Source organism: Micromys minutus (assembly GCF_963924665.1).
Source record: "Micromys minutus genome assembly, chromosome: 2".
Lineage (NCBI taxonomy): Eukaryota > Metazoa > Chordata > Mammalia > Rodentia > Muridae > Micromys > Micromys minutus.
Genome location: NC_137971.1, coordinates 53,826,993 through 53,854,738, shown reverse-complemented (window position 1 = coordinate 53,854,738; position 27,746 = coordinate 53,826,993). Strand labels below are relative to the sequence as shown.

General features: G+C 52.8%; 3 protein-coding genes across 6 annotated transcripts; all 3 read right to left on the bottom strand.

The window, feature by feature from the left end:
- Window positions 1-1,243: 1,243 nt before the first annotated feature.
- Window positions 1,244-12,280, bottom strand: TCIRG1 (T cell immune regulator 1, ATPase H+ transporting V0 subunit a3). Its single transcript, XM_080911619.1, has 20 exons — window positions 12,207-12,280; window positions 10,030-10,150; window positions 9,775-9,853; window positions 9,060-9,280; window positions 8,881-8,969; window positions 8,588-8,714; window positions 8,426-8,508; window positions 8,145-8,238; window positions 7,859-8,071; window positions 7,416-7,560; window positions 3,962-4,101; window positions 3,704-3,861; window positions 3,535-3,625; window positions 2,903-3,021; window positions 2,613-2,826; window positions 2,198-2,326; window positions 1,992-2,066; window positions 1,796-1,913; window positions 1,460-1,637; window positions 1,244-1,382 (listed from the first exon to the last, which is right to left on the bottom strand). The coding sequence occupies exons 2-20, from the start codon at window positions 10,144-10,146 to the stop codon at window positions 1,304-1,306; spliced, it is 2,469 nt and encodes an 822-aa protein (XP_080767745.1). The 5' UTR covers window positions 10,147-10,150; window positions 12,207-12,280; the 3' UTR covers window positions 1,244-1,303.
- A 1,724-nt stretch (window positions 12,281-14,004) lies between these two features.
- NDUFS8 (NADH:ubiquinone oxidoreductase core subunit S8) lies at window positions 14,005-18,023 on the bottom strand. 4 transcript variants are annotated; one of them, XM_080912494.1, is made up of 7 exons: window positions 17,969-18,023; window positions 17,008-17,065; window positions 16,885-16,935; window positions 16,394-16,489; window positions 16,138-16,310; window positions 14,291-14,419; window positions 14,005-14,212 (listed from the first exon to the last, which is right to left on the bottom strand). In XM_080912494.1, the coding sequence occupies exons 2-7, from the start codon at window positions 17,063-17,065 to the stop codon at window positions 14,081-14,083; spliced, it is 639 nt and encodes a 212-aa protein (XP_080768620.1). In that variant the 5' UTR covers window positions 17,969-18,023; the 3' UTR covers window positions 14,005-14,080. The 4 variants fall into 4 exon arrangements, with proteins under 4 accessions (XP_080768620.1, XP_080768621.1, XP_080768623.1 ...); XM_080912495.1 differs by lacking the exon at window positions 17,969-18,023 and adding an exon at window positions 17,725-17,959; XM_080912497.1 differs by lacking the exon at window positions 17,969-18,023 and adding an exon at window positions 17,626-17,649.
- A 797-nt stretch (window positions 18,024-18,820) lies between these two features.
- ALDH3B1 (aldehyde dehydrogenase 3 family member B1) lies at window positions 18,821-27,149 on the bottom strand (the record flags this gene model as incomplete). Its single annotated transcript, XM_080912773.1, has 9 exons — window positions 18,821-19,372; window positions 20,419-20,518; window positions 22,883-23,049; window positions 23,390-23,776; window positions 24,077-24,158; window positions 24,664-24,749; window positions 24,940-25,060; window positions 25,162-25,272; window positions 26,988-27,149. The coding sequence occupies 9 exons, from the start codon at window positions 27,147-27,149 to the stop codon at window positions 19,182-19,184; spliced, it is 1,407 nt and encodes a 468-aa protein (XP_080768899.1). The 3' UTR covers window positions 18,821-19,181.
- Window positions 27,150-27,746: the final 597 nt, after the last annotated feature.

Sequence of the window (27,746 nt, the reverse complement as noted above, 5' to 3'; positions counted from 1 at the left end):
CTCACCACTGTATCTAGATAGATGGATGGAAGTGGCTGTGGCTTGCTTGTTCTTGCCCTGTCTCACAGTGGCTTCACTCCAGCTGACTCTCAGCTTGCCTGACCCCTCGTGCTTTTCTTAAGAGTTATTTTTATTATTTTTAATTATGTGGTGGAGAGAGGTGCATGAGTCCCAGAAGTCCAGAGGAGTAGGATGCCCTGGAACTGGAGTCAGGCCATTGAGTCCAGTGGTTGCTGGGAAACAAGCCCAGGTCCTCTGCAAGAGCAAGCTAGGTTCTTAACTTCACTGAGCCATCTCTCGAGCCCAACTCCTGCTTTTCTACATCTTCCCATTTGTGACAGTGTTTTTCTCAAATAACCTTTGTACCCTCTATTCTCCCTGCCTGCTGTTACTTCCTGCTCAAAGGAGCAGGGATCAGATCCATCTTTGTCTGGTCAATCACACCTATAAGTGGCAATCACTGCCAGGATAGTGCTTGCTGGTGTTATGGCATGTTCCCATGGCAACCGGAATAGCCAGTCCAGGAAGGCAAGCTTCAGAGTTAAGGCAGGCCCGCTAACTCCTGGGGATGCTCTATACTCCTGCCCAGCTCAGTTATGGCTCTCTTAGCTTAGTCTGCTGAGCATGTGACAGTGCCTGAAAGGCACTATTATTTCCAACTCTGTTTTCAGAGATCTTCTGCAGGACAGACCACAACCCTCCCAGCAGCTTGGCCAAGGTCTTTGTGGCTCACTATGCCCAGAGCAGCTCTGGCCTCAAAGCAGCCTTTGTTGCTGGGGCCTTCAGCTGCAAAATCTACTTTGTAACTTGGAAAATTTGAGTCTGGCTTCTGACACACACTGACTATGTATATGCCTCCCAGCAAGAGGGAATGAAAGAAGCCACTCCTACCTTAACCAAGCATGGACTTAGACACTGGCGAGACAGAGCCTGAAGTCAAAGCCAGTTTATACACCTCCAAAAATGGGAAGCTCACTCTTCCCACCTGGTTGGAATCCATTCCCACAAAACTAAACTCTTTCTTGGCCATAGAGCTAACCCTCTCGTCACCCAAGAGTTTGCAGATGTGTTATTCATGGGTTATATCAGCAATTTCTAAAAGCTTAGATCCTAAACCAGTGCCTCCTCCCACCTACCTCCCTTGAAGGATGGTCTAAGTAGATGTCATATTCTGAATCTAGAGCTCTGACCACTATAATGTCAGCCTAACCCAGGTACCCCAGAGAGGACAAAGGCAAAGTTCCTGGGCCAGCCAGCTCTTTATTCCTATCCCACTTTGGAGAAGCAGGGATCACAGTAGGTGCTAGTCATTGTCCACAGTGAAGGTGAAGGGGCTGAGCTTGTAGCCGGTACCAGAATAGAACTTGTTCTGGAACTCCACCCTGGGTGTGAGAAAGGGGCCGGTGAGAGGAAATCCACCCGTCCCCTCCATGCCCAGGCTCACTATAGGGGTGCTCACCAGTGCAATCGTAGGGCATGCAGGAAGGCTGAGAGTCCTTCCATCACTAGCAAGATGGCCACAGTCAACACAGCAAAGGCAGCAAACACAGGGACCAGCACTACAGCTGCCACGCCAACCTCTCGGCCCATGCCTAGGCCTATGCGCATCACCATGGCCCACAGGACCTCAGACAGCTCTGCACACATAAGGGACTAGTGAGGTCAAGGGTGAAGGAATGCCTGTCACACCCCCACCGCAATAGCATCCTTGAATCCTTGTCCTAGAGCTGATGAGGCACCTCTGGAACAGCCCCATTTGACCGGTTAAATATTGAGGCCCTGAAAGTTCACTCACGGGCATGGGCCAGGCTCAGGGCCCAGAGACGCAAGTAGGAGGCTGTGTTGGAGATGCAGCCCAGGCAGAACTCAATGGTGTGGATGGCTTGGTGCATGAAGATCTCAGAAGGGACAAACTGCATGGTAAGAGGCCATGAGACAACAGCCCGAGCTGGCAGCCCTCCCCCAACAAAGTACTGTACTGTACTGCCTACCTCAGCTTCATCATCCCCTGGGCTCCCAGCCTTCTCCTCATCAGGGGAGGCCAGAAGCTTGTCACTGTCCTCATCCTGAAACCAAATAACATCAACAGCTCCAGTCCCTGGAACAGCCCATGCCACCCAGCCAGCAGCACAGACCCTACAGGAAAGCAAAGGCCGCCTCCCATGCAGCCTGCCTTCCCTATACTTTCTACTCCTACCTGTCGGCCTGCTGGCCTTCTCTGAGTGTTTCTTCGACGGTGCTGGCTCAGCAGGTACAAGGGTGTGCCCAGCAGCAGGATGGGAACTGTGGCCAAAGCCAGAACCACCAGTGCATACTGTACCACTACCTGTGTGCAAGAAGGGAAAAGCAACCATGCATAGTGCATGTAACCAGTCACTTGGTGTGGTCATATTGATCACTGGGAACTGTAGTCTCTGCCAGGGATACTAACAAGGACCTCTAAGAAAGGACTTCAGGTTCCAACACCTGAGACCCAAATTTTAGTCCATTGGCTTTGACTTCACTGGTGGTATTTTGACCCACAACCCATTTCTCAGATGGCTCTGCAGCTCCTGGTGACCCAGTGACTGAAGTCCCTAGTAAAAGAGTCAGCCACTCTATCCCTGGCCTACCTGCCCATGGAAGAGCATCTGATTGTTGGGGTTTTGAGAGAAGAGGAACATATTGATGAAGTGAATGAGGATACTGGGGGCCGAGGAGGCGCTGGCAGCTGAGATGTGCAGCCACTTGTAGACAATGAGGAACACAAGGTAGCCAAAGAGGCCCAACAGGAAGATGAGCTCAGGCAAGGTCTCCAGCAGTAGCCGGTGGGCCTGGCCAAAGTGCCTGTGGGAACAGACAGGTCAGAGCACTCTAGACCCACAAGGACACTGCCCACGCCCATTGGCAGCCCTTAGCTTACACATGGTTGAAGACGCTGAGGAACACTCCAAAGGCCATGTGCGTGACCCCAAGGATGACAGACATCTTCATCTTGAAGGAGTTGAGGAAGCTCAGGTGGTTGGTGGCCAGGCTCCAGATCTGGGGTAGTGGAAGAGGTGAGCACACAGTTTTGCCAGGACCCCATCCCCTCCCATGTTCCTCTCATCACCTTGCTCCCTGACAAACCCAATTCCAGCACCCTAGTCACTAGTTCTCAGGGACGCAGGCTTCACTCTGATCTGTTCAATAGGTGCTGACATGGACCTGTTTCACACAGAGTGGGCGGCTATTCTGTTCTAGGTTTTGTTGGTTTGTTTGTTTGTTTGTTTTGAGACAGAGTTTTATGTAACCAGGCAGGCCTTGAACTCTTCTATGCAGCCAACAGTACACTTGAACTCTGATCCTCCTGCCTCCCAGCTCCTAAATGTTAGAATTCCCACTACACTCGGTCTGGATACTATTTTTACAGGCCTCTCTGCTTGTGTCCCAGGCCTGGCTCCTAGAAAATGCACAGTGCCAACTGTCAAACGGGGGATAGTGAACAGATGGAGCTGTGGAGCTCTAACCAGCCTTCCCAACTGCCCCTTCACATGCACCAGCGTGCCCACTTACCGGGTCAATACCAAAGGGATAAGGTCCAAGGAAGACACCAGTGATGTTAGGGTTCAGGGTAAGCATGGGGTGCTGGGACAGATACTCATCGCTGCAGTAAAAATAGATAATGTCAGAGCTGCACGGTGGGCCGGGGCCCTGGGTGGGTAGGGAGGAACATAGGTCCTACCTCCAGTCTGACTGGTTGGCCATGGCAGCCACACTCCAGCCTGAGGGGAAAATAGTGGTGGCACGGCTGAAGCATTCATTGTAGATGAACCCAGTGTAGATGGAGAACAGACCCATGAGCAGGAGTAGGTAGCGACCCGCAAAGAAGGTCTGCCAAATCTGGGGGTGAGGGGAGATGGTGCAATGTTTAGCTCAGCTCAAGAGCTGCTCAGCTCCTGTGTCCTACCCCTTATTCCTTGTCAGGTATGATGGTTTGTACCTCATTTTGTGTGGCCTTCACAGCTGGTCGGTTCTCAGTGAGGACCATGGCCAGGGCAAAGAGAAACATGAGCAGTCCGTGGCCAACGTCGCCAAACATCACAGCGAAGAGAAAGGGGAATGTGATGATGGTGTAGGGAGCTATACAGACAGGATACAGTTAGGCAGGTTCCTGTGGGGGACTGGGTATCTGCTTCCTCATCTGAGTTGCCACGGAGACCTCCCAGAACCGGCCAAGAGAGTGTTGTGAGGCTGGGACCACTTGGCACATCTCAGAGCCTCAACTGTCAATCTATGCTACTCAAGGCTTGTGATTTAAATTTCCTGTGCCAGTTTCTCCATTTGTAAAACAAAGGTCTCAGTGCCACATTACAGGGTTGTTATAAATGTAGGTTTAGCAGTCTCCTAGCTACAGTCAGTTGTTTAAAGATAGGGCAGCTACTGAGTGGCTTGTCATTAGCCTGGGACCTCACTACAAAGGAGCTGCCTGGCTCCAGCCCACATCTCACCACCTCTGGAGTAACAACCATACCCTGCTGAACCTACATGGGCTTTGGAGATCCACACTCAGGTCTTCGGGCTCTGCTGGCCTAGCTCTGTTGCTAAGTTGGGCTTTGTTGCTACTGTTGTTTGTCTGAATATCATTTACTTGCTAATTTACTGAGGGGAAGGTATGCATGTATGCAGCTCAGGGCTTAGCTCCTGGGAGTGAGTTCTACTCCTACATAAGCCGTGGAACTAGAGCTCAGGCTGTCAGAATTATTCACAAGCCTTTCCCCAGTAACCACTTCTCTGGCTCTAAATGTTATGTTTAAGAAGATGTATAGGTCTGGAATGATGGCTCAAGCCTGTAATTCTAGAATTACAGGGAAGCTGAGGCAGGAGGTTTGCCATGAACTCAAGACCAACCTGGGCTACAGTGTAACACCCTGTCTCAAGCCAGGGGTAATGGCACACGCCTTTAATCCCAGCACTCAAGATGCAGAAGCAGGTAGATAACTGTGTTGGAGGCCAGCCTGGTCTAGAGTGAGTTCCAGAACAGCCAGGTCCCTGTCTCAAAAGACCAAGACCAAAAAATTGGGAAAAAAAGAAAGAGAAAAAGCCCTGGGCTCCATCCCGACCCAGCATTCCGTAGAGCAGACTTGATGATACACCCTTGCAGTCTCAACCCTTGGGAAGTAGAGTTCAAAGGAGGATCAGAAGTTCAAGGTCATCCCTGGCCACATAGAGTTTGAGGACAGCTTAGGATCAATGAAACCCTGTCTTAAAAAGAGAACAGCAAGAGAGAGAAAGAAAGAGAAGAAGGGAAGGAGGGAAGGAAAGAAAGAAAGAACAGAGAGAGAAGGAAGGAAAGAAAGGAAGGAAGGAAGGAAGAAAGAGAGAGAGAGAGAGAGAGAGAAAGAAAGGAAGGAAGGGAGGGAGGGGGAGAGAGAGAGAGAGAGAGAGAGAGAGAGAAAGAAAGAAAGAAAGAAAGAAAGAAAGAAAGAAAGAAAGAAAGAAAGAAGCAAAACAAAGCAGAAGGGCTTCTGCCCAAAGATGGGCAGAAGGAACAAAAGCTTCGAAGACAAGCATCCAGGGCAGAGCTGTGGGTCCTGGTGGGCATCCAGCTGGTTCTGTAAGAAGCTGGGCACGTCATCTCTGGAATTAGGGTTGGAAGGAGGGTTCCCATGCACAAGCTTTATTAGAGGCCGACTGTGACCCCTTCAGGAGCTACACTGTCACCCTACTGCCCAGCCCTCAGACAGAGTGGACCTTAGCCCTGTGTCCAGTGTCCTTCCTTATACAGACAGGGACATGTGTTTGAACACAGGAGAGGGGAGAGACCACATGGCCATGACAGCTGTTCACAGCCCAGGAACAAGACCCAAAACAGATTTTCCCTAACAGCTGGAAAGGTGCAGCCGACAGCCTGACCTCAGATTCCCACCCTACATTTCTCACACCCTCGTTTGTTATGTTTAGACAGCATCTAGTAGCATCTGGCTTGCAATGTGAAGAGACTCTAGCCAGCCCATGAAAGGCAAACATGGCTCTGGCAGGCCTTTCCCTTCTTCCCCCTGCCCCTCTGCCTTGCTAAAGACAGTCAGTCACATCATGTTCCTAAAGCGACCCACCAGGGTCTGTTCCCTTATTTGGCCACTTGTTCCTCCTGAGGCTGACTGCCAAGGTCCAGCTATCAAACTATTGAAGTCCAGCAACTGAAAGCCCCCTTTGGCTCACCTAATTAAAACACCCCGTTAAAACTAAGCACCTCATTGTAATAAGGGGTTTCCCCATTGTACCTCTATAAACTGCCATTTTCCTGTGGGCTGCAACAGTCTCCACTCTATCCAGAGGCAGCCCTTTGGATGTAGTTGCCCCGCCCACCCCCAGGACAAATATCCGTCTCTTTTTTCTCATCCTCTACCTCCCATCTTTGTCTCATTCCATGCCTTTTGTCTCTTTGTGGCAAATAAACTTGCTCTTGGGATGTCCTGAGCCAATACAGATCCTATGTAGCTAAGGCTGGTCTAAGATCCCTGCTCCTCCTGCCTCTGCCTCGGCCATCTGCGCCACAGCCAGCCATCTCCCCTACTTAGCCACCTTCTGAGGAGCCACAATACTTTATTACTATGTTCTAGCAAATAACAGCCTCCTTCCCCAAGGCTACCGCTTTGAAGGCTGGCAAGAGGACATCCACCATGAGTACCATACCATGGCTGTCCTACCTATGCTGGAAGGGCCACAGATCAAGCCTAGGATGCTGGGTCTGAGGCACTGAAGGGCCAGATCCTTTGGCCCCCATCTACATGGACTCAGACCGATCTTGCCTATCACAAAGGCCTCACGCTTTTACAGCAAGCACTTTACCCACTTACTAAGCCTTGAACTTTCTACGTAGCTGAAGATGCCTGAATTCTTGATCCTCTTGCCTCCACCTCTCAAGTGTTCAGATTACAGACTTAACCACTATGCTCAGTTTAAGCTGAGGACTGAATCCATGATGCAGGCGCTGTATCAACTGAGCCACATCCTCATCCCTATTGATTGCAACTTCATAAAAACAACAAACGCAGTGTGGTCAGGTAAGCCACAGTTAGAGGCTGGTCTGAGGCCCTATGGCAACCACTAGCTGTCCTAATGCTTCTCTGAGGTTTGCGCTATTATTCCCACCTTACAGACCAGGAAAAATGTGACCCACAGAAACTAAGACGCTCAAGTGAGCTAGACTTTAAGCCACTCCCAAATATGTTTTCTGAACTGTTCCAAGTTGGTTCCCTGTGGATTTAACAGCTGAGACAAGTGTAAAGTCCCAACTGGGACTAGGGTACCCAACAGCCTCCCTGGAGATTGAATTGGGGACTATGCTTCTGTTATAAAAGGGTTGGGTGGACTCAATTCCTACCCCTCTTAAGGTTTGTACCCAGACAGAGGACGGGAGGACTGGCCCTCATGGAGGGAGCAGCGGATCTTACCAGGATTGACTTCCCTGTAGCGGCCCACACCGTAGGCATCCACAATGCCCTGGAAGCTGGAGGTGAAACGGTTGGTCCTGATGAGGGTTGGAGGCATGTCCTGGCAGGGGATGCGGTGAGCAACAGCACTCACTCCTTCCTCACTCTGGGGTACCCAGGCAGAGAGACAGAAGCTGATGCTAGGGCCTGTAGAAACCCTGCCCCCTCCCTCCCACGCTCAGCTGAGATGTGGACTGTAGAAGGTAATTTCTGGGTTGAGGATGGGATGGCATGTTGGTCAGCCCCATCCTACCCGAATTGCCCTGGAGGAGGAAGCTCCTAGGAATTGGTACCCACCCTTCAATCCCAGAGCAAAGGTAAGGTTCTAGAAGCTTGAGGAGAGGCTGGAAGCAGAATGAGGACAGACAGGAAGGGAGCAAGCCTCTGGCAAGCTGGATGCTCACTGAGCCACTCTGCAGCGCCTGCTGTACAGTGGGCAGGTCCCTCGTGGCACACCAGACCTCCGCAATGAGGCACTTGTGTGTGGTGCTCACACTACACTGGTTGAGGGTCAGGTACACGGCCTTCATCTTGTGGATCTGCAGCTGCCCTGGGGGCAGAAGCTGCTGCACCCGACCCAACACCTGGCTCAGGAACCGTTCGGTCTCCCCCAGGACCTAGGGACCAAAGCAGAAGGTCAGAAGAGGCAGTGAGGGAGCTAGCAGGGGGTCAGGTCACGTGGATGCTCACCTCCTGAAGCTCCTGGCTCTGCTGCTGCAGCTGCTGCAAGGTTCTGAGCCGGGCTTCCTCCTGCTCCAGGTACGGGAAGACATAACAGTGAAAGCTGGGGAAAGATGGGGTAGTGAGGGTCAGTCATAGTCACTGGGCAGAGCAGGGGGCAGACAAACTTGGTGATGGTGTTATCGGGGGCCTGGGCCACACAGAACCAGTAACATCTATCTGGGAGCCTGAAGTGGCAGCTGTAGGCTGGACACTGGCAGCGGCCCAGGGACCATGCACTTGTGGCTCACCAGTCTGTGATCTTCCGGATCTTCTGTCCTATCTGCTCACCCCAGTAGGAGATGACAAAGGTCATCCAAGTCGCAGGCTCACCCTAAAACGGCCAGGTTCAGTTAATCTCTGGAGCCCTGGCTCCTCCCATATAGCCCCCACCCTGTCCCCTGCCAGCTCACAGTCACTGGGTCCTCCAGCTGCCCCTCAGTCTCTCTGAAGCTGGCAATGAGGAAGCCCCGGCAAGCTCTCCAAAGCAGGCGCTCCAGGGCCGCAGCCTTGTAGGGCTCCACGGCACCTGCCACAAAACTGCCAACAAGGCTGGAGGGGGGCTGCAGCCTCCTCCCAATCCACCTCAGCAAGAAGCACCCATGAGGAACCCCCCACAAACACAACAAGCTGAGACTCAGCGATTGGGTCCCTCTTTGACCAGTGCTTTAAGGCTGCCAAGAAAAGACAAACTGCCCTGACTCACTTGACCTTCAGGTCTGCGTGTGGCCCCCGGGTGTCTGGAAGCAGGGGTGTTCTCTCAGAGGTGGGTCCCTCAGTATGGACAGCTGCCATCTGGGCACCAAGAGACATTGTGAGCCCCAGCCTAGATTAGGCTTGGCATACATATCTCCTGTCCCCATCCCTCCCCTGGCTGGGGCTGACCGGGGGGCTGTGGCTCTGGCCCAGCACCGCTGAGTGGAGCTGCAGCTGGTGCAGCTGGGCCCGAAGTGCCTGCTGGTTGCCCCGGACATCCCGAAGCTCCTGGGCCAAGCGGTCTGTTTCCTCCTGGATGCGCAGCAGGTCTGGCGGAGGTGGTGCTGGCAGTGTCCCCTCAGGTGAGGCCAGTGTCAGGCCTGCCCGATGCACTTCTTCCCGCAGGAAGGCTAGACACAGAAGTGGGGAGGGGGTTAGAAAAGCCACATGGGGTTATGCTAGCTAACAACGTCCACTGTTAGCCAAGGGTTGCAGATGTGTGGGGAGATCCCAAATGCACATCAAATACCATGACTAATCTGCTGAGTCAGAACTGCAGAAAAACCCCAGGCTAAACTGCTGTTCCAGAAGCTCTGTTCCCCTGTTCTGCCCTGACCTCTGACCTAAGAACGGACTTTCCAGCCCTCCATCCCAGCATCTGCCCAGCCCAGTCCATCTAGGCAGAAAGCGTGAGTTGTGGCTCATCCTCAAGGTAGTTCTGCTTTGTGTCCTCAGCTCCACCCACCCAGAGCCAAGGACATCCTGCAAATCCCAGCAGCCCTGCCTGCCTGCACCTCCCTTCTCTGCCTTCCACCTGGGTAACTGGGCACTTCCTTTCAGACCAAGCCTGCCTAGTGCTCCATCCAAGAAGCTAGCCTGGAATGTGAATCTGGGTGCAACATACTGAAGGTCTTCTCCAGCTCTTCGCAGCGCCGGACCTCTACCACGAAGCGTCTCTGGAAGGCACTCACGGATTCATTGAGCTGTGAGGGAAACACATGGGGATCAGAATCTCTGGGAGGGGACCAGGAAGTCACTGCTCTAGGATCCAGGTGCCCTCGGAAGGAGGGCTGGGATACTTCCATGGTGGGCCAGGAACAATCAGCCAGCCTTTCCTGACAGGGGTTACCCACCCAGGGTTTTGTCCCACCCCACTTACGTCTCTGAACTCCACGAGTCCCAGCTCCCCAAGCTGGCTCACGCAGTTATAGGCAGATGCTGTGGGCAACAGGAGCTGGACCAAGGCCACTTCTTCACTCCGGAACATGGAGCCCATGATCCTTAGGGCAGGCAAAAAAGGTTGGTTAGGAGCTAGTTCCAAACAGGTATCCATACGCCTGTTCCCATTTACCGACAGATGGGAAACTGAGGCCCCGAAAGAGGTAATAGGTACTGAGGTCGACAGAAAGTCAGTAGCATGAGAAAGCATGAAGCAGGCCAATGACCCCAAAGCCTACTTTAGGCTATCTTTAAGCTAGCTTTCCACTGCCTCCTTGCTCCAGGCTATCCCAGAGCCCACCAGACACCCTGACTCTGTTTGCAGCGTGGTATCACCTCACTGCCTGCCTCCACTTGAGATCCAGTTTAGCCCTGAGACCCTGAGGCTGTGATAACTGAGCTGTCTAGCCTGCTTCCCTACACAAGAAGGAGGTGGGGGTGGACCGCCCTCTATGGTCCCTGAGGCTAAAATCCTGATTGAGTGGAGGTTGCCTTAGGCAACCTGGCTTAGTAGCATTGCCTGTGGGGCTAGGAACAGTCTTGGTGTTGAAACTGAGAAAGTGAAACTGTGAAACAATGAGCAGGAAGCCCTGGTGGCCTCATTCCAACCCCAGAAAGCACCTACACTTCCTGGCTGGAAAGAGGACTCCAACCAGTCCTGCAGATGCAGAGCCCAAAAGCAAACACTCTCCTCCAGGCCTGTAGCTATTGCTCTTCGGGTCCAGGGTCCTGGTGGGACACAGTTTCCTCAGCTCTTAAACTGGCACTGAGGGTGGGGGAGGGGAGGACACAAGTAGGGGCACACCGCTCAGAGCAACTTCAGATACTAACGGGCCCAGCTTGTTGCCTGGGTCTGCCCAGCAGACCACTTCCTCCCCAGGCCCGGTTTACTTAAGGGAAAACCACAGTCCTGTCTCAGCCTGGGAAAGGAAAGAATTCAGAGGATAGTCAAGGTTTCAGAAGAGTCAGGCCCTGCAGAGGCAAAGGTGAGCAGGAAAGGCTTGGTGTTAAGGCCAGGAACCAAGTCTCAAGGGTCCTCCCCGAAGTGGAACCAGCTGTATGACACTGGGTAAGTCACTTGCCCTCTCTGGGCTTGTTTCCTCTTTGATTGAATAAAACTTGGGCCACCCCTGGTAAGAAAGATATGAGTGGGGAGGAGAACAAAAGGCCAGAATCCACACATCCTGTTTCTATAAACACCCCTCCCCCCAGTTCCTAGTGGACACCCCAGCATTATGGTTTTGTTTGTTTTTCAAGACAGGGTTTCTCTGTGTATCCCTGGCTATCCTGGAGCTGGCTCTGTGGACCAGACTGGCCTTGAACTTAGGGAACTCCTGAGTGCTGGGCCACCATCACTCCTCCTATCCCAACCTTATCTTATAAGTGGGTCAACCCAGGTTGAGTAAGGTGAAGTCTAAGATCATATAGCCAACTGGAACCAAACCAGAGAGGGGTCTGTCCCAGACAGAAGAACGCTGCTCTGACCTAGCATGTCCTGCCCACCACCAGCACCCGGGTGCCCCAGCCAAGGGATGCTAGCTATGTAAATGCAAGACAAAGTTCCTCCATGCTCTCTGCAGACAGTGCACACAATACACCGCGACGTTGTTACTAAGTCCTGTCTCCTGCAATCACCAGGACATCTGTGAGCTAGACCGGCACACACCACTCGTGCTGTGGCCTTCCCCCGAGGCCCCGAAGTTCTGTCTTACTCCTGCACACCCTTTCTTAGTCTTCCTTCTACCCCTGCCTTTTCCTCCAGCCCCTCCCTGCTCTTCAGAGGATGACAGAACGACAAGTGGCTCTGGATTCTGCCTTGAGCCCCAGCCACTTTCTAATAGGATGGCCTCATCTGTACAATGGGTCCCTCCCTCAGAGCCAGACGCAGCAGGGGGCTCCTTGGTGAGGTGGGCTCTGAAGTTGCCCGGAGTTAGCAACCTATCCTCTGCTTCTCCTTGCGGCCTGCCTGCACTCCAGACAGCCTAACACCGGCGCGTGGCCTCTGAGTTTCCTGCCTCCACCTGGAGTCGAGTCGGGCGAGGCGCCTGGATCCTTGTCCAAGCAGAGGAAGCGGTTGGAAGGCAGTGCTGGGGCTCCTCAGCTTAGCAGGACACTCACCTAGGCGGACTTGTCGCTCAACTCCGGTTTAGGATCTAAGCCCAGCTCACTCCGGTGCAGCTCACTCCAGTTCCGAAATACCGGAGTGGGCGTGGCCTGTGACGGGCCTGCCCACTGCCCGCCCCGTCCCGCCCCCACTGAGGTCGGGCGCGGGGGGGGGGGGGGGGGCGGAGGCTGATATGGTTCTGGAGGTCCCTGAATCGTTTAATCCTGGAGATCGGGAGATAACTGACACCCCCGGGATGCCCCGTAGTGATTGGGCCACCTTCATCTTCCCGATGGGTCCTAGTACGTACAAGCTGCTTCGCTATTGTGTGCAAGATCTGCCGCTACCCAACCTCACCCAGTTCAGGCTATGCTGGCTAAGGGTGGCCCCACTCTTTGGGTCCCTCTCCACTGGCAGCAGGGTATTGGTTGGGCCAGTCTCTGCTGAGGAACTTGCACCCAGGAGCCTGGAGACTCTCCAGAAGTGCCTCAACCTCCTTCCTTTGAGGTCTGGAAATCGGAATTCAAGACCATTCAGCTGCCTGTACTTTGGACAGGCCTGACTGTGCCAACTGGGGATCAGGGGGATAAAGGGCCCCTCAGCTCTGGTGATCCTTGGACCCCATTTAGTAAACCAGGGCCCTAGTGTGTGTGGGCAGCCTAGGGCAAGCTGGAAACTTAGTCAAAGTGGGTAGGTATCCTCAGAAAACAGGTATGGCATGGGTCTGATCTGACTTGTGGGAGGACCCTCACACAGGTACACCAGGGGGCACAAGCCAGTGCTCTTCACTGTGGGGGACAGACAGGGCCACAAAGTTGTCATGCTTGCTGAAGGTACAATATGAGAACCAAGCCAGCAGCAGCTTTCCTCTGTGTGTGTGTGTGTGTGTGTGTATGTGTGTGTGTGTGTGTGTGTGTGTGATCCCTCCCCCCAGCATTCACATAACACCCACACTCAGGAGGAGTCAGCACTGTACAGCTTCTCTGGGGACTGCAAACTGAGAAGCATAGGCCACACGGCAGCCTGAACAGGGAACTTAGTGGGCAAAGGGGATGTAGCAAGTGGCAAGGCCAGCTCAGAGGCAGCAGGACCTATGTCATTCCCTTGTGACTGTCACCCCATAGCAGGCTTCCTGTTCCTCAAAGGACACCCTGACCTTGGGGGGCGTTGGGTGCAAGTGTGTGCAGCTACACTCGCTGTGCAAGCACACATGGAGGTCTGAGGTTGACAGCAGGACATCTTTCTCAGTCATTCACCATCTTACTCATTTTTGAGACAGTCTCTCACTGAACCTTAAACTTGCCATTTGGATGAAGTTTGGCAATCAAGTGGCTCTGGGATCACCAGACTCCATCGTCCAGCATTGGGTAACAGACATGTGGCTACACTGAGCATTTATGTGCAATCTCAGGATAAGAACAATGTACTCACTCAGCCTCCTCCTGAGGCTCTTGGTGGACTCTGACCTGAAGCCTGGAAAGAATCCAAGTCCAAACAACTGAAATGGAGGTCTGAGAAGATAGATGGCCTGAACCTCACCTCTCGGACACCCAACGACGGGGACAGCCCATGGAGACCTGCACTGTCAGGCTGTGGGAAGAAGCCCAGATGTGTGATTTGGTTCTGGGTACTGCTGCCAACCACGAAGAGGCCCTGTAGGCCTGTGAGCCACAGAGGATGGCTGGGCTCTGCATCTGCTGAATTTTGTGGGCAGGTGAGCCACTGGAACCCACTGAGGGGACAACGAAGCAGGTCTGGGTGGAGCAAACCAGAAGCCTGGCTGCCCTAGAAATGGAACAACACAACAGGCAGTGTGGGATCATAGTTTCTTTATGGACTACAGGGGCCATAATGCTGAGCCAGGTGGCCAAGGTCACCAGTCTCCTGGTCACCGGTACAGGTAGTCAGCCTGGATGTTGGCGGCGATCTCGGCCTCCCACTTGTCTCCATTGTTGAGTAGCTTCTCCTTGTTGTATAACAACTCCTCGTGTGTCTCCGTGGAGAACTCAAAGTTGGGGCCCTGTGAGAAGGTGGATAGTCAGCAGGGCAAACCCTTCCCAGGGGACTGTGCTCTTGCCACACACCCAGCCCGACTCACCTCCACAATAGCATCAACAGGGCAGGCTTCCTGGCAGAAGCCACAGTAGATACACTTGGTCATGTCAATGTCATAGCGTGTAGTCCGGCGACTGCCATCAGCTCTTGGCTCAGCCTCAATGGTGATGGCCTGAGGGAGCAGCCACAGGTCACTGTCATACTGGCAGACCCCTCCTGGCCCTGGGTCTGCCATCACAGCCCAATCTGACCCTGGAGGTCTGCATGGATGCCTCATTTCCTCAGCCCTCCAAATGAGCGACTACTCACGTGGCCCCATTAGTCTCTGCCAGGCTTTTGCTCAGCATTTGCCCAGGGGAACCCTCCTGTCCCACAAGAAAAAGGCTATGATCTGCTTTGCTCCCTGAAAAGGTATGGCCCTAAGAGGTCCCCTGGACAGTAAGAACCCAATGACTGCCATGTTAAACAACTTTTCTAACAATCCCCATTTGTTGGAGAAAATTAAACTCAAGAGAGATCGAGGGATTTCCTGAATTCACATAGTAATGAAGGACATAGACACATTTTGAGGGTATATGCTTAACTTTCAGTTTCTAGGGGGCTGCTGTATGCCAGCCAAGGGTAAAAAGGGATAGCCTGGGAACTACAGGCCAGGACCTTTAAGGAACTTGACACTCTCTAATGGCAAGTTCGCTACTCACAGTAGAGCCTCAGAAGGCACAGCTTTTCTTTCTTTTTCTCTTTTTTGAAACAGAGTTTCTCTGTGTAGTCCTGGATATCCTGGAACTCTGTAGATTAGGATGGCCTGGATTAAAGGCATGTACCACCACATCCAGCAAAGGCAAATCCTTTTGTGTTTCTAATAGTGAGAATAAAATCTCTCCTGGCGGGTTGGAGAGATGGCTCAGCAGTTAAGAGCACTGACTGCTCTTCAGAGGTCCTGAGTTCAATTCCCAGCAACCACATGGTGGCTCACAACCATCTGTAATGGGATCCGATGCCTTCTTCTGGTGTGTCTGAAGACAGTGACAGTGTACTCACATATATAAAATAAATAAATAAATATTTTTAGAAAAAAATCTTTCCTGGCTACTCTTGCAGCTTCAGGGAGGATATGAGGAATGTGCGTAGCCTGTCTGTGCAATGTGCACACTACCTAGGAACCATGCCAGCCACCACTGAGCTTCTGGGGCACACCAGGGGCACAGCTAGGAGCTGGAGTTAAACATGGCAGGCTAGGGAGTGTCACTGGGAAGGTAAGGGTGGCAGGTGCTAGAGCTCGTGCTAGGCACAACAAAGCCATCACTGCATCTTTCTGTTTCCATAAACGGTCCCAGCCTTGGGCACTCTGTGTAGCGCCTAGCAGCACAATCGAAAGCCAGGCTCTGAGGAGCAGCCATTCCTGCTCCATATCCTTGGCTGGAACCCAGAATGGGCAGACAGACAGGGCTCCTGAAACCATTCCATGGCCCCTAGTCCCAAATGTCACCTGATTATTGACTCCCAGGGTGGGATATAAGTATGCCATGTGGCCTGCTTGGGATGTAGCCCACCCCTGGCAGGCTTCCTGACTCAGCACTTAGACATCAAGGACTCACTGTCCCACACACAGGGACAGGGTTACGTCAAGCATGAAACGGACAATGTCAGGTGTCTGTGGCAGTGCATGCTTTTATCTTAGTACTCCAGAGGCAGAGGCCAAGGAAAAAACAGAGGCAGACAGATCTGTGAGCTCAAGTCCAGCCTAGTCTACACAGTGAGTTCCAGGACAGCTGGTGCCACATAGCTAGACTCTGTCTCAAAAGAAAAAAGAAGGGACTTTTCCTGGGGGAGTGGATCAGGGTAGGGGTCAGATTTAGGGCCAGGCAGTTAGAAGGCAGACAGACTCACCTGTGCAGGACAGATGGCCTCACAGAGCTTGCAGGCGATGCAACGCTCCTCTCCAGATGGGTAGCGGCGCAGTGCATGCTCTCCACGGAAGCGTGGGCTCAGTGGGCCCTTCTCAAAGGGGTAGTTGATGGTGGCAGGCTCCCGAAAGAGGTAACTTAGGGTCATGCCCAGTCCTGTGAGTAGCACAGGGCTGGTAAGAAGATGCTGTCCTCCCCGGCTATCCATGCCTGACTCACTTCTCTCCCCCGGCACCCACCTCGGAAGAGTTCTGTCCACATCAGAATCCGAGCTGCACTGTCCGTCGCAGACTTCATGTCCACCTCAGGCTCCTGTGTCTTCATATTCACATACTCTGCAGGAGGTCAGGGGAGGTTAAGGAAGCTGGCTCTGGAAGGTGAGGGCCAACTCTCAACTCTAGGGGCAGCAGGTGGGTTCTTAGTGAAGGCCCAGGAAAATCAGCCTGCAGCCCCGGTGGCCCTGGTGGTTTTCCTTCTGACCAGGTAACTCAATGCACACCCAGGCAAAGCTTTTCAAGATGAGGGAGTAAGGGTCCTGATGAAGGGGAACAGGACCTAGCAGCTCTTTCCCATCACATGTCTCTCTCCTTTGATGCCACCAGTGACTGTGAGTCACATTCTCTCTTGATCGCTACCTTCATTTTCAGAGTGGCCCCTAGCAAAGCAATTTCCCTGGCCTCAGGTATGATGATGGTCAGGAAAAGCTCAAGTCAGAAGATCTGGTACTCACTGTATGTAGCCGCCACTGCACTGCTATGAAGGTTTTGGCCATTAAGATATCCTGCAAGAAGAGAGGTGATTTCACACCAGGAAGCTCGGCTCCCCCAACCCCAGGAAAGGCCTCTGGGCCTACCTGTGCGCATGGCCTGGGCCAAGGCCCGTGGCAGCATTGACGAACTCAGACGGTACATCTGGAACATGAAGAACAAGGGAAGGGTCTAAACTACCCTCCTCAGGACCTCTATCTTACGCCCTATTCACACACCATCCCAGTCAAGAGCAGTACCCCTAACCATTACTATGACCTCACTCTGCTGACTCGAAGAGTGAGGTCACCCCAAGTTCCTTCTATTTCTGCAGCTCCTAAGCAACCTACTTAATCCATTTTCCCATGTCCACTCCTCCTCCGTTCACACCAAAACTCCTCGACCACCACCAGTGTATCCAGTTAACTCTGAGCTAGGCTTCATGCCAAATGTCACAGACCCTGTCTCCTGTCATGTTCAGTGAGTGTCCCCCAATTACCCAATGCCATTTGAACCAAGACGGGAATCCAGGAGATATTTGCAGAAAACCCTTAATCATCAGGGTCAAGTTCCTCTTCCCAACCCAAGGACCTCCTGGAACTCTCCCGGAGCCTTTGGAATGACCTTGGGCAAATGATGTCCCCTGGCCTCAGTTTCTGGTCCCGATGTAGAAAGAGGGTTCCCGAAAATTAGAGATGTATGCAACCAAAGAAAAGGATGTTGACCTAGGACACTTCATCAACACTCTAGCGCTCTTCTGTGACCTTTGACCTGTAGCGGGTCGGCCAATTCTTGACCCCAGGCAATCCTGGATCCCAACCTACCACTTTCTCTCAGACCTTCCCCTTGACCTCTGACCCTATGAATGCAGAAGGCATCCGAGAAGGCAGCGCATGCGCCCGAGGGTGCAGGCGTCTCGGCCCGCAGCTCGCGGAAGGACACAGAAGCCGCGGGTCCGGAGCCGATCCGCTAGATCCCAGACTTCACGAGGTCAGCGGTGACACCCCCTTAAACCCTGTCGTTGCGTCACCTAGACCCTGTCTTCGTCGCCTTGTCCTGGACACCCACCTTGAAGTGCGGCGGCTCCCTCCCTGGCCCAGGTGCGGGTCAACCGGAAGGCGGGGCCTAAGTTCAGGATGCTGCCATTGGGCGAGCTTCTCACGCCTTTTTCCATAGTGACCTTTCCTTCTTTGGTCTGATTGGCCTGTGCTGCTGCAGGAGGCGGGCCGAGGACTATATTTTTCTCTAATTGGCTGATGGAAGCAGCTGCTTGAAGCTTTGTAGGGAGCTGCCATATTGTATCGTAGAGGTTAATTCTCCTGACTTCCGAGATGCTGAAGGCGGGACTTCCTGAGCTCAGTTTGGGACGGCGGTACAGTCCCAGGAGGGGGGCGGGGTGGAGCTCATTTGAATACTGCAAAGATGGCGACAGCTTATTAGCGCCCTAACTTCTGGTTCTTGTAACGGCCGCGGGTAACAAGACTTTTGTCAAGTCAGCCCCTGGGACTAGGGAACCATGATCAGTCTGCATGCCTTGTATGGAGTGGTCAGCTAAGACTTCCTTTAGGAAGTAGTGTCTAAGCTGGCAGTGAGGAATCTGGCAGGAAGGACATGTTGACTTGGTCAAAAACCAGGCCAGGTGTAGAGACAGGATGTCAAAAATTTGGGTTTTAGCAGTTGAGTGGCTGGAAGTGGGGCTTGGAGCTCAGACTGGTGGAATGTTTCACCGCTGAGTAGAATGGGGAGGAGTCTGCATGGGACGAGATAGGGATACCATGTGCTGAGCTAAGGGGTAAAGAGTAGCTGGGGGAGAATCGTAGTCTTACGGTGGTGGCAGTACATCTACTCCGAAAAAGACAAGACACCTGTAGCTTGGAGTCAGCCCTCCTAGTTTAATACTTCCAGCAACCATAGGCTGTCTTTGTTCATTTATCTCCATTGTGCAGATAGAAAACTGAGGTTCAGAAGATCCAGACATTCCTGGTCAGAGTATGGCCTGTGCCATCACTATTCCCTTGCAACACTACCCACAAGAAGGTGGGTAGTTCAGAAGTGCCCCGTTTTCTCGAAGATTCTATGGCTAGCACTGGAGAGGACGGGCAGGTCACCTCATCCCTTCCTATATTTCTACCTTAACTTATTCAAAGGTCCAAAAAGAGGAGCCCCAGGAGGTGGAGGGCTGCATTAAGAAGGCCTAGGCAAACTCTGTGGCCTGGGCCCTGGCAGGCCACTTCCTCCACAGCTGTGACCCAGGCAGGTGTCTGTGCCCTAACACCCCTGCTTACAGCAGCGTGCAGCTGCAGCTCCTTTCCTCCATAGCCAGCAGCAACACCCTGAGATTGCGACTGGTGTAGGGCGGGTAGCGCAAGTCATTGACTTTCTCCATTCCGGGGCTGCGCAGCAGACAGGCACGCTGGTTGGAAAAGGTGTCAAAGGAAAACTTGCCATGGTATCTGCCCATCCCGCTGGTTCCTGTGGGCAGAACAGAACATGGGTCTTTAGGTCTTTAAGGGCCAACTGAGGGGACATCACATAGACAGGTAGGCTGTCTTAGCCTCTGTTTCTTTGTCTGTTCAGTTGGCTAGTCACAAGGCATTGTGGATGAGCAACTGAGCTTGTCCCATCCAGTTTATCGGGTGTCCTGAGGGACAGGCAAACTGATGTCATAGGTGTGAATTCAGGAGCCAGGATGCCCAGTGTTGAATCCCAGCCCTGTCCTGCATGTATATCACTCTGGACAAGTGATTGCCTCAGGCTCTGTTAGAGTGGCACCTTCCTTCTAAGTTTGTGGCAGACATCTTCAAACCTGTATAACTTTTAACTGTCTAGGAAGGGACAAGGACTCAACTCAGAAAGTACAGGGGGCATGGCCTGGATGGAGTTGGGAGTAATAAAGCTGATTTGTTAAAGTGAGTGAGACCAAAGGAATATGTCAGCCAGATAGAGTATGTGCAGGGGGTTGGGGGATGGGGGGTGGTGTAAGGGTCAAGTTCAGTAGCTGCCACCACAGACTAACAGAGCAGGACTTCCAGGCAAGACCAGGACTGGCGAGGCAATGCTGTCCCTTGTTCTGTTATTGAATCTGACTGGGTGTAAGGACCAAGACACTTTCGGTGAGGAAGTAAGCCTAAAGAAGAAGTGGCTACTCTGGTCACATGCCTGTGGCTTGCTGGGAGTTGTTTGCTTCTCCACATCCCTGACCTCCTGGAAGCAGAGATACCCAGAGCTGGTTTTCAGGGACATGGGAAGACTAAAGGAGCATCATTTGGCCCTGTCCTAGAGTTGAAGGCAGGGAATATGTGGGGATGGGTGAGAATATCTGGAAAGTTCCACCAGAGACTGTAGGAAGGTGGGAGACAGGCAGACTAGATGGACATTCTCAGTGAAGAGGGGCTTCCACTCCTGCCTGCTGCACTGGGCACTGAGAGGCGCATCTTCTGCAGTTAGTGTGGTCAGGTAGCAGAATGGGATGCAGGTGGGGGATCAGCCCAGGAGGGCAGAGCTCCGCCAATACCTACCCACTCCTCCAAAAGGAAGGCTGGACAGGGTCATGTGCATGAAGCCATCGTTCCCGCAGAAGCCCCCGCTGCTGGTCCGGGCCAACACCTGTTTGACGACCTGGGAGAGAAAGGGAACTTGTGAAGCCCACCTAGATGACTTTGTTTCAGTGAGGGCCTGAGGTCCAGACTCACAAACTCCACCCTGGGGCCATATTCTCTATGTGTCCGCCTGTATGTGTCTCTGGCAGAGTGTTGGGACACAAGCCCAAGAATAAGTCATGGGACCTGGCATCATCTACTCAGACAGGCAGAGAAGGGACACAGTGAGGTAGCAAGTCATGGAGGTTTCCCAGGGAGGGGGACAGGGTGGCTACTGAGTCTTACTCTAAATGAGGCAGTTCTTCCAGAGAGAAGGGAAAGAAACAAGGGGCACTGTGGGGTGAGTTTGGGTCCCTAAGGTCAGGTTTGGACTTAGCAGTCTGAGCTCAGCCTTGCCTGACATTCTGAAGATTTTTCTTCAGTCTGCAGGTCCCTCGAACGCTGAAGGGAGAGGAGATGGGTTTGCCCTACTTAATGGCCTCTAATGACAAGTCTGAGTTGGGCCTTGTCCTGTGAAGTGGATCCTACCAGGTATCAGCATTGCCTCAGCCTGAGGCTGTCCCGAGTGATAGTCACATCAATAGGGGAGCAGACTGGAAGACAACCAGACCCGTGCTGGGTTCAGGGACCCTGAGGGCAGTTGGCTGGTTGAGAGTGCTGTGTTGTGTTTTCTAAAGGTTCCACGGAGGAATGGCTGAGTTGGAAGGTGAGTCTGAGTTGGTCCCAGCAGAGACATTTGTGTAGAACAAAGGAGGAAGTGGCCACAGGGCAGAACCAAGACAGCCTTGCATAGTCAGACACAGTATTGGCTCTGGTGGCATGCGCCTGTAATTACATCAGTGAAGGCAAGAGGGCCAGGAGTTCAAGGTAATCCTTACCTACATAGTGAGTTGAAGGCTAGCCTGAGCTATTTGAAACCCCACCTCATTAAAAGGGCTACTGAGATGGCTCAGTGTGTAAAGACTCTTGCTGCTAATCCTGACAATATGACTTGGTCCCCAAAATAAAACACACATGGTAAAAAGAGAGAGCTGACTCCTCAAATTATCCTCTGACCACCACACAATAAATAAATGTTTAAAAAAAATTGTTTTTTTTAACAATGGGGCTGGTGATGTGTTCCAGAGGATACAGGAACTTGCCACCAAGCCTGATGACCTAAGATTGATGCCCCGGATCCACAGGTAGAAGGAGAACTGATTCCTGCAAGTTGTCTTCCAACCTCTGCATGTGCACACAGAAATATACAAAGGTAATAAAAATGCTAAACTGAGAGCACACACAAGAAGCTGTTCTGACTGAATAAATGGCTCAGGAGACAAACAAACCCTGGGGTCTGGAACATGTCTGTAGTGACATGGTAGCTGCCCCTCCATAACCAGAGCTCCAGTATACTGTCCTCCAGGCCAGCATGAAGGCTTGCTCAGATCCTTCAGACAGGACAGAACATCTCTCAGCAGAGCCTTCTAGGGTGGCTCTGTGACGGCTCAGAGGCATTCTCTCTAGAATCCCATTCCCTGATATGGACTTGTGAGAAACCAGGAAACTGGGGGACATTGCAGAGATCTTGGCCGAGTCCATGAAGCACAAGGTCTGGAGCACCCGTGGTCAGGATGGAGGGGCAGTGGTAGTGATGCTTGCTGTACTTTCCTAGTTGTGAGGTACACGGGAAGTCTACTGACTTTGCAGCTTTTCATATACTTGAAGTTTTGTATAAGTAAAGTGTATTTTAAGAATGATGACAGCTGGGTATATAGCTGACTTGGTAGGAATTGTTTTTAATTTTATTACATTTTATTGTATATTTATGTGTATGTGACAGAGACTAGGGAGACACCAGTCATAGCTCACGTAAAGATCTTTTGGACGAAAAATTTGCAGTTTGTTGTTCTCCCACAGGATTCTTGGAGCTTTAACTCAGGTCACCAGGCTTTGTGATATCTTTAATGGCTCAGCTATCTAACCTAGCCCCTTATTTGGTAAACTTGTTTGTTTTTAGTCTTTAAGATGTATTTATTTGATGTTTATATTTTGCCTGTATGTATGTATTTGTGCCATGTATGTATGTATGTGTGTGTATGTATGTGTGTATATGTGTATGTATGTATGTGTGTGTATGCCATGTATGTGTGTATGTGTGTGTGTGTGTGTTGTATATGTATCATGTATGTACTTGGGCTACATGAGACTGCAGCTCAAAACATTGTTTGGCCAGGTGTGATGGCATCCAGGATAGTTTGCCCCAGGTAAGGTTTGCCTTTTGAGAGGGAGGGCAGGGACAAAGCAAGGAGGTCACCATGCCTAAAGCCCTGTAACTACCCAGAGGGGCTGAGCCCCCTTGTTGCCACCCTCCTACAGCCCACTGCTGGTACTTGATTCCCACCTGGCTTCTCTTAGAGAAGGCATACAGCGCAAGTGGCTTCTCCCTCCTGTTGATGAACTCAATGGCCTCATCCAGGCTCCTCACAGTCACCAGGGGCAGGATGGGCCCAAAGATCTCCTCCTGCATTACGGGCTCTGCCTCCTGCACATCCACTAACACTGTGGGGGCTGCAATACAAGAGGCAACCCAGAGGAAAGACCGTTTTCAGAAAGAGGGGCGTAAGTCCAGGGTCTGACTTCTAGTTGAGGTCTGGAGTCTCACAGAACAACAAAAGCTAGAACAGAAGTTTAAGTCACACTCTGTATCTCTAGAGTGAGGTCACAGCTCAATGGGTTCTGGGTTTTGTGAGGACCCAGATTGATCGGGGCATTGTGGCACTGGCCACCCAGAGCTGTGTACTCAGACCAGCTTCCAGAGGTATGGAGAGGTTTCAGACATAGGTTGAGACCTGTAGTCCAGCATGGGTGCCTCTGGCTTTAAAAGGTCTAAGGTTAGAGGGAGACTCACCAATGTAGCGCTCCCCCTCATCACTCTGGCCCCCGATGGCCATGCGGCCACAGCCCAGCAATCCCTGGAGCCGCTTGAAATGCTTCTGGTTGATGATTCTGCCCAGGTTGGGGGAGGTCTGTGGGTTGTCTCCATAGAAACGTGTGATGGCATTCTGCAGGGCAGGCACCAGACGCTCCTGCATCTCCTGGCTACACAGGACATAATCGGGGGCCACACAGGTCTGGCCGGCGTTGAAGTAGCGAAACCAGGCCACACGGTTGGCCACTGTCTGGGGGTCACAGTTGTCATCCACATAGCAGGGGTTCTTACCCCCCAGCTCCAGGGTGATGGGTGTCAGGTGTTTGGCAGCAGCGGCCATGACAATCTTGCCTACCCGAGGGCTCCCTGAGAACATGGTCGAGAGGCACCTGGTCAACTGGTCTAGGCGTTAACTTTGGCCTCCTCTCTCCACAGACCTTTCTCAACCCAAGTTCTGGGCTGTTCCACCTACGTCCTAGAGTCCCTCCATCCTGACCACCCAGGAGTCAATCTCCAAGATTCTCAGAGGGCCTGTAGAGCCGTCCTCAGGGTCACCCCACCTCTCGACTATCCCCTCCCCTGGCTTATGGCCTTACTACACAAGGCTTTCCCACTGTGTTATCTGCTGTGCCCCTTCCCCAGGATCCTGGACAGGGCGACCCTTACCTGTGAAGAAGATGTAGTCAAATCTGTGTTCCAGCAGCTGCCCGGTCTCCTCGGGCCCACCCAGCACCACAGCAAAGCAGCTCTGTGGGGGTAGGTGAAGCTCCTCAGACCCAGCCTCCGAGCCCAGGGGTAGTCTACCCTGCCTGGATCCCACCCACTGTGCTGCACCCTGGTATGGACAATCCTTCCTGAGAACTTCCTGGGGTGGGGGGTGGCTGAACACTAGACCAAGAAAAAAAATGATGTTAGGGCCAGCTGACTTGAGGGGACAGATGGCAGGGACTAGATCCCAGGGGGAAAGTGGAAGGTGAGGAAAGGTGATGTAGATATAGCTAAGGCCATGCAACTTAGAAGAGGCTCCACTAGCCAAGTATAAGAACTCAGCTATTGGGCTGGAGAGATGGCTCAGCTGTAAGAGCTGACCCAGAGGTTCTGAGTTCAATTCCCAGCAACCAAACCACATGGTGGCTCACAACCATCTGTAATGGGCATCCGACGTCCTCTTCTGGTGTGTCTGAAGACAATGGCAGTGTAGTAACATATATAAAACAAATCTTAAAAAAAAAAAATCAACTATCTTTGCTTACCTGGTCCAGATAGCGGGGCAGGACCTCAGCCAGGATCTTTTCAGTGGCTTTGCTGGTCTCTGAGGGCTTGAGTACCACACAATTCCCTGTAGCCAGCACAGAGGGAATGCTGGGAGAGGGCAGCCATGCAGGGCATGTATCCACACCCACCCTTGGATGAAGAATCAGAAGTGATGGATGGGGCCACCCAGGAACAGGGTGCCAGTCTCCCTGGGTTCCTAGGCAGACCTGAGCTCTCCCGTGAGTAGGCCTGTGGGAAGGTGGCGGTCTCCTCACCTGCAGCAATGGCCCCCACCAGTGGCACGAGTGTCAGGTTCAAGGGGTAATTCCAGGGCACAATGATAAGGACCACACCAAAGGGCTCCTTGCGGATGAAGGCTGAGTCCAGCTGTGTGGCCTGGAGCAGGGGTGAGCAATGAGACTCTGTGGAGCCACACTGTGGGAACAAGGAGCTCCCAATGCCAGCCTGCCTCCCTGCCCTCCCCTCCTCCAAATTACCAGATTCTTGGATACTTTCTCATCCTTCATCCAAGACCGCAGGTTCCTGAGGGCCAGCTCCACCTCAGCCTGACTGATGGCAATCTCAGACACCTCTGACTCAAAGGCTGACTACAGAGAGGAAAGAAGACCAGGGCTGACTGGAGCAGGCATAGCTTCCTTCCGGTAGCTCCTGCATCTTTTTATCCCTTCACTCACTCACTCATTCACCCACTCCTGGGAGCCCTGGGCACCTGGAGGCAGACTATATAGTGGGAAGAAATCCTGTCAGGGACAAAGGCCCTGTGGCTGGTCAGGGTTTGCTCTGCTTCTGCACAGCACAAACTACAGAGCATGGGGCACAAGGCCCTATTCTCCTTGTCTTGTTTCCTACAGCCCAGGGGAATACTACCAAGTACCCCCCTGGTGGCAGGAGATGAGGTTCAGAGTGCCAGGCAAGACTGTATGAGGGAATGAATACTCCATGCAAAGACTGGTGGATGTCTTGTGCAACCCAACACCACCATGCTTCCTAGTAGCTGATCCTGGTTCTGGCAAGTTTCAGCCATACACAGATCACAGCAAGCCTGGCAGCTCTGAGGACCCTAGGAAGGTTTGGGTGGGCTTACAAATCAGTCTATACCCAGGGTGCACAGTGACTTTAGGAGAGCAGGGTACTATGAACAAGGTTCTTCTTGGGCTCTGGTTTTCCTGGCTGTGTGTCTCTCTCTGGTCAAGAAACTGAGTTCTCTGATCCTTCCACTAGGCCTGACTGGCTGACTGCCCAGCAAGAGGAGTGTTAGGGGCAGGATGGGGGAACGGCCATAGCACTGGGCAGATGCTGCCTGGCCTCCCCAGGGTGGGGACAGTGAGTAGTCTGACTGGAGCCGAGGGAGGCACCCAGGTGAATTTTCTGGGCTGCTGCATCCTTTGTAAGGTCCGGGTTTCTGGAGTCGGATGAGAAAGCAGAGATGGAACCTGAGCTGAAGGGGGAAAGGTCTGGTCTCCTGGGTGCTGGGCGGGGCTGGTGAGAAGCTGCAGGAGTTAGTCCTAGGAGTCTAGGACTGGGGGTGGGGAGTGTCTCTAGGTAACCTCAAGGGGTGTAGGGAAGAGAACTCCCTGGGGCAATCCCTTGAACAGCTATCTCAGGATTGGGGGGTGGGGGGCCTGCATGGCTGCTGCTGGAACTGAGTGGGAACCACAGAGCCTGCAGGGTACAGAGGCTGTTATGTCTACAGTGCCAAGTGAGATCCAAATCCTCCAGGGTGTGGCCCACTTCCTCAGGCCTTCTCTCCCATATCTTCCCCTCTTACTTCCTCCAGCCACTCTGACTTCTGCTGCTCCTCAGTTATGGACACCAAGCCGTCCTGCCTCAGGACCTTTGCATATGTTGGTGGGGGGGCACTTCCTCCAATGTCTATGCATCTCTTTCTTTATCCTACTTCCTGTCTGTTCTGAGCCACTCCTCCCTTAGGAAAGCCTTCTTTGACCCCCACATACAAACCCAGCTTCATGAGCTGGATCCTGTTAACCTTACACATTAGCAGGTAGCATGCACAGCCCGTCCCCTGAGAAGGTCAGCTCTGTAGACACAGGGATTTTGCTTTGCTCTATCTCTCCAGACTCTAGACTGGTACTGGTACCCAGCACACACCAAGTTTTCCATAAGCAGCTGCAGAGTACATGGAGGACAGCTGAAGGGGTCAGACAGTCTGCCATGTCTCACAAAAGGGGCTGCAGTCCCCTGGGCTTTCAGCTCCTCTTCCTGGGGGATGTGCCTGAGCTGTACCAGCTTTGCTGACCTGGGGCACACACACCCCCAGCCCACTGTCCCTGCTCTATGCCACCTTGTGTAGGTCTTGCGCCAGCGCCTCTTGGAGCCGTTGCTTGTTGTCTCGGAGGAAGTGGCCCAGGCCTCGCAGCTGTGCAGCCCGGAACTCAGCTGGCCTCGTCCGCCCCGCATTGAAGGCCTCTCGAAGATGCTGAAGCTTGTCTTCAAACGAGTCCATCCTGTGGGACAGTGCAGTGTGAATCAGATGGCTGGGGCTGCCCTTACTTTTGTGACACTCTTCAGCCCCTGCCCTTCCCAGTAGCTCAGAGCCTTCCCGGGGTTTCTCTTGGATAACCCCATTGGTAACAAGAGACTGATTGAGACTCTGTCCTTATGGGAAACAGCCAGACATAAAAGGCATATCTCCTCCTGCCAGGTGGACTTACAGGAAGCTACAGGACACAGAACGGGCTTAGGGACAGCTGTTGGTCAGTTTGTCAGCCTTTAAGCTGGGCCAGTGAGCCAGGGTCCTGCCTCAGTGAAGCTTAGCTCTGACCCAAGGACCCTCCTGCTCTAATGCCTTCCCAGGGGCGACTTTCCACTGGCTGGCCCAGGGAGAGTGGACAGGGATGGGTACAGTGAGGGATGTCACTGCAGCCACAGAAGCTGAGGGCCACTGCACAGGAAGAGCCACTGAATGGGGACAGTTCAGAGACCTTGGCTGACCTACGCGTCACTACACCTTTGTGATGACACTCTCCTTGGCACAAAGGGAAGAACAGCTTGGGCTTCCCAGAGGCCGTCCTGCCCACCTCAGCCATGATGCCAGCCGGAA

What these genes read in the sequence shown, in the direction of transcription:
- TCIRG1 (XM_080911619.1), bottom strand. Translation starts at nt 10,146, where the DNA reads ATGGGCTCCATGTTCCGGAGTGAAGAAGTGGCCTTGGTCCAGCTCCTG. An exon ending in GCCAACCAGTCAGACTGGAG is followed by an intron (nt 3,626 to 3,703) that starts GTAGGACCTATG and finishes TTTTTACTGCAG; the next exon opens with CGATGAGTATCTGTCCCAGC. An exon ending in CATGCCCTACGATTGCACTG is followed by an intron (nt 1,383 to 1,459) that starts GTGAGCACCCCT and finishes TCTCACACCCAG; the next exon opens with GGTGGAGTTCCAGAACAAGT.
- NDUFS8 (XM_080912494.1), bottom strand. Translation starts at nt 17,065, where the DNA reads ATGTACCGTCTGAGTTCGTCAATGCTGCCACGGGCCTTGGCCCAGGCC. An exon ending in AGGCCATCTGTCCTGCACAG is followed by an intron (nt 14,420 to 16,137) that starts GTGAGTCTGTCT and finishes CTGCTCCCTCAG; the next exon opens with GCCATCACCATTGAGGCTGA. An exon ending in CTGTTGATGCTATTGTGGAG is followed by an intron (nt 14,213 to 14,290) that starts GTGAGTCGGGCT and finishes ACCTTCTCACAG; the next exon opens with GGCCCCAACTTTGAGTTCTC.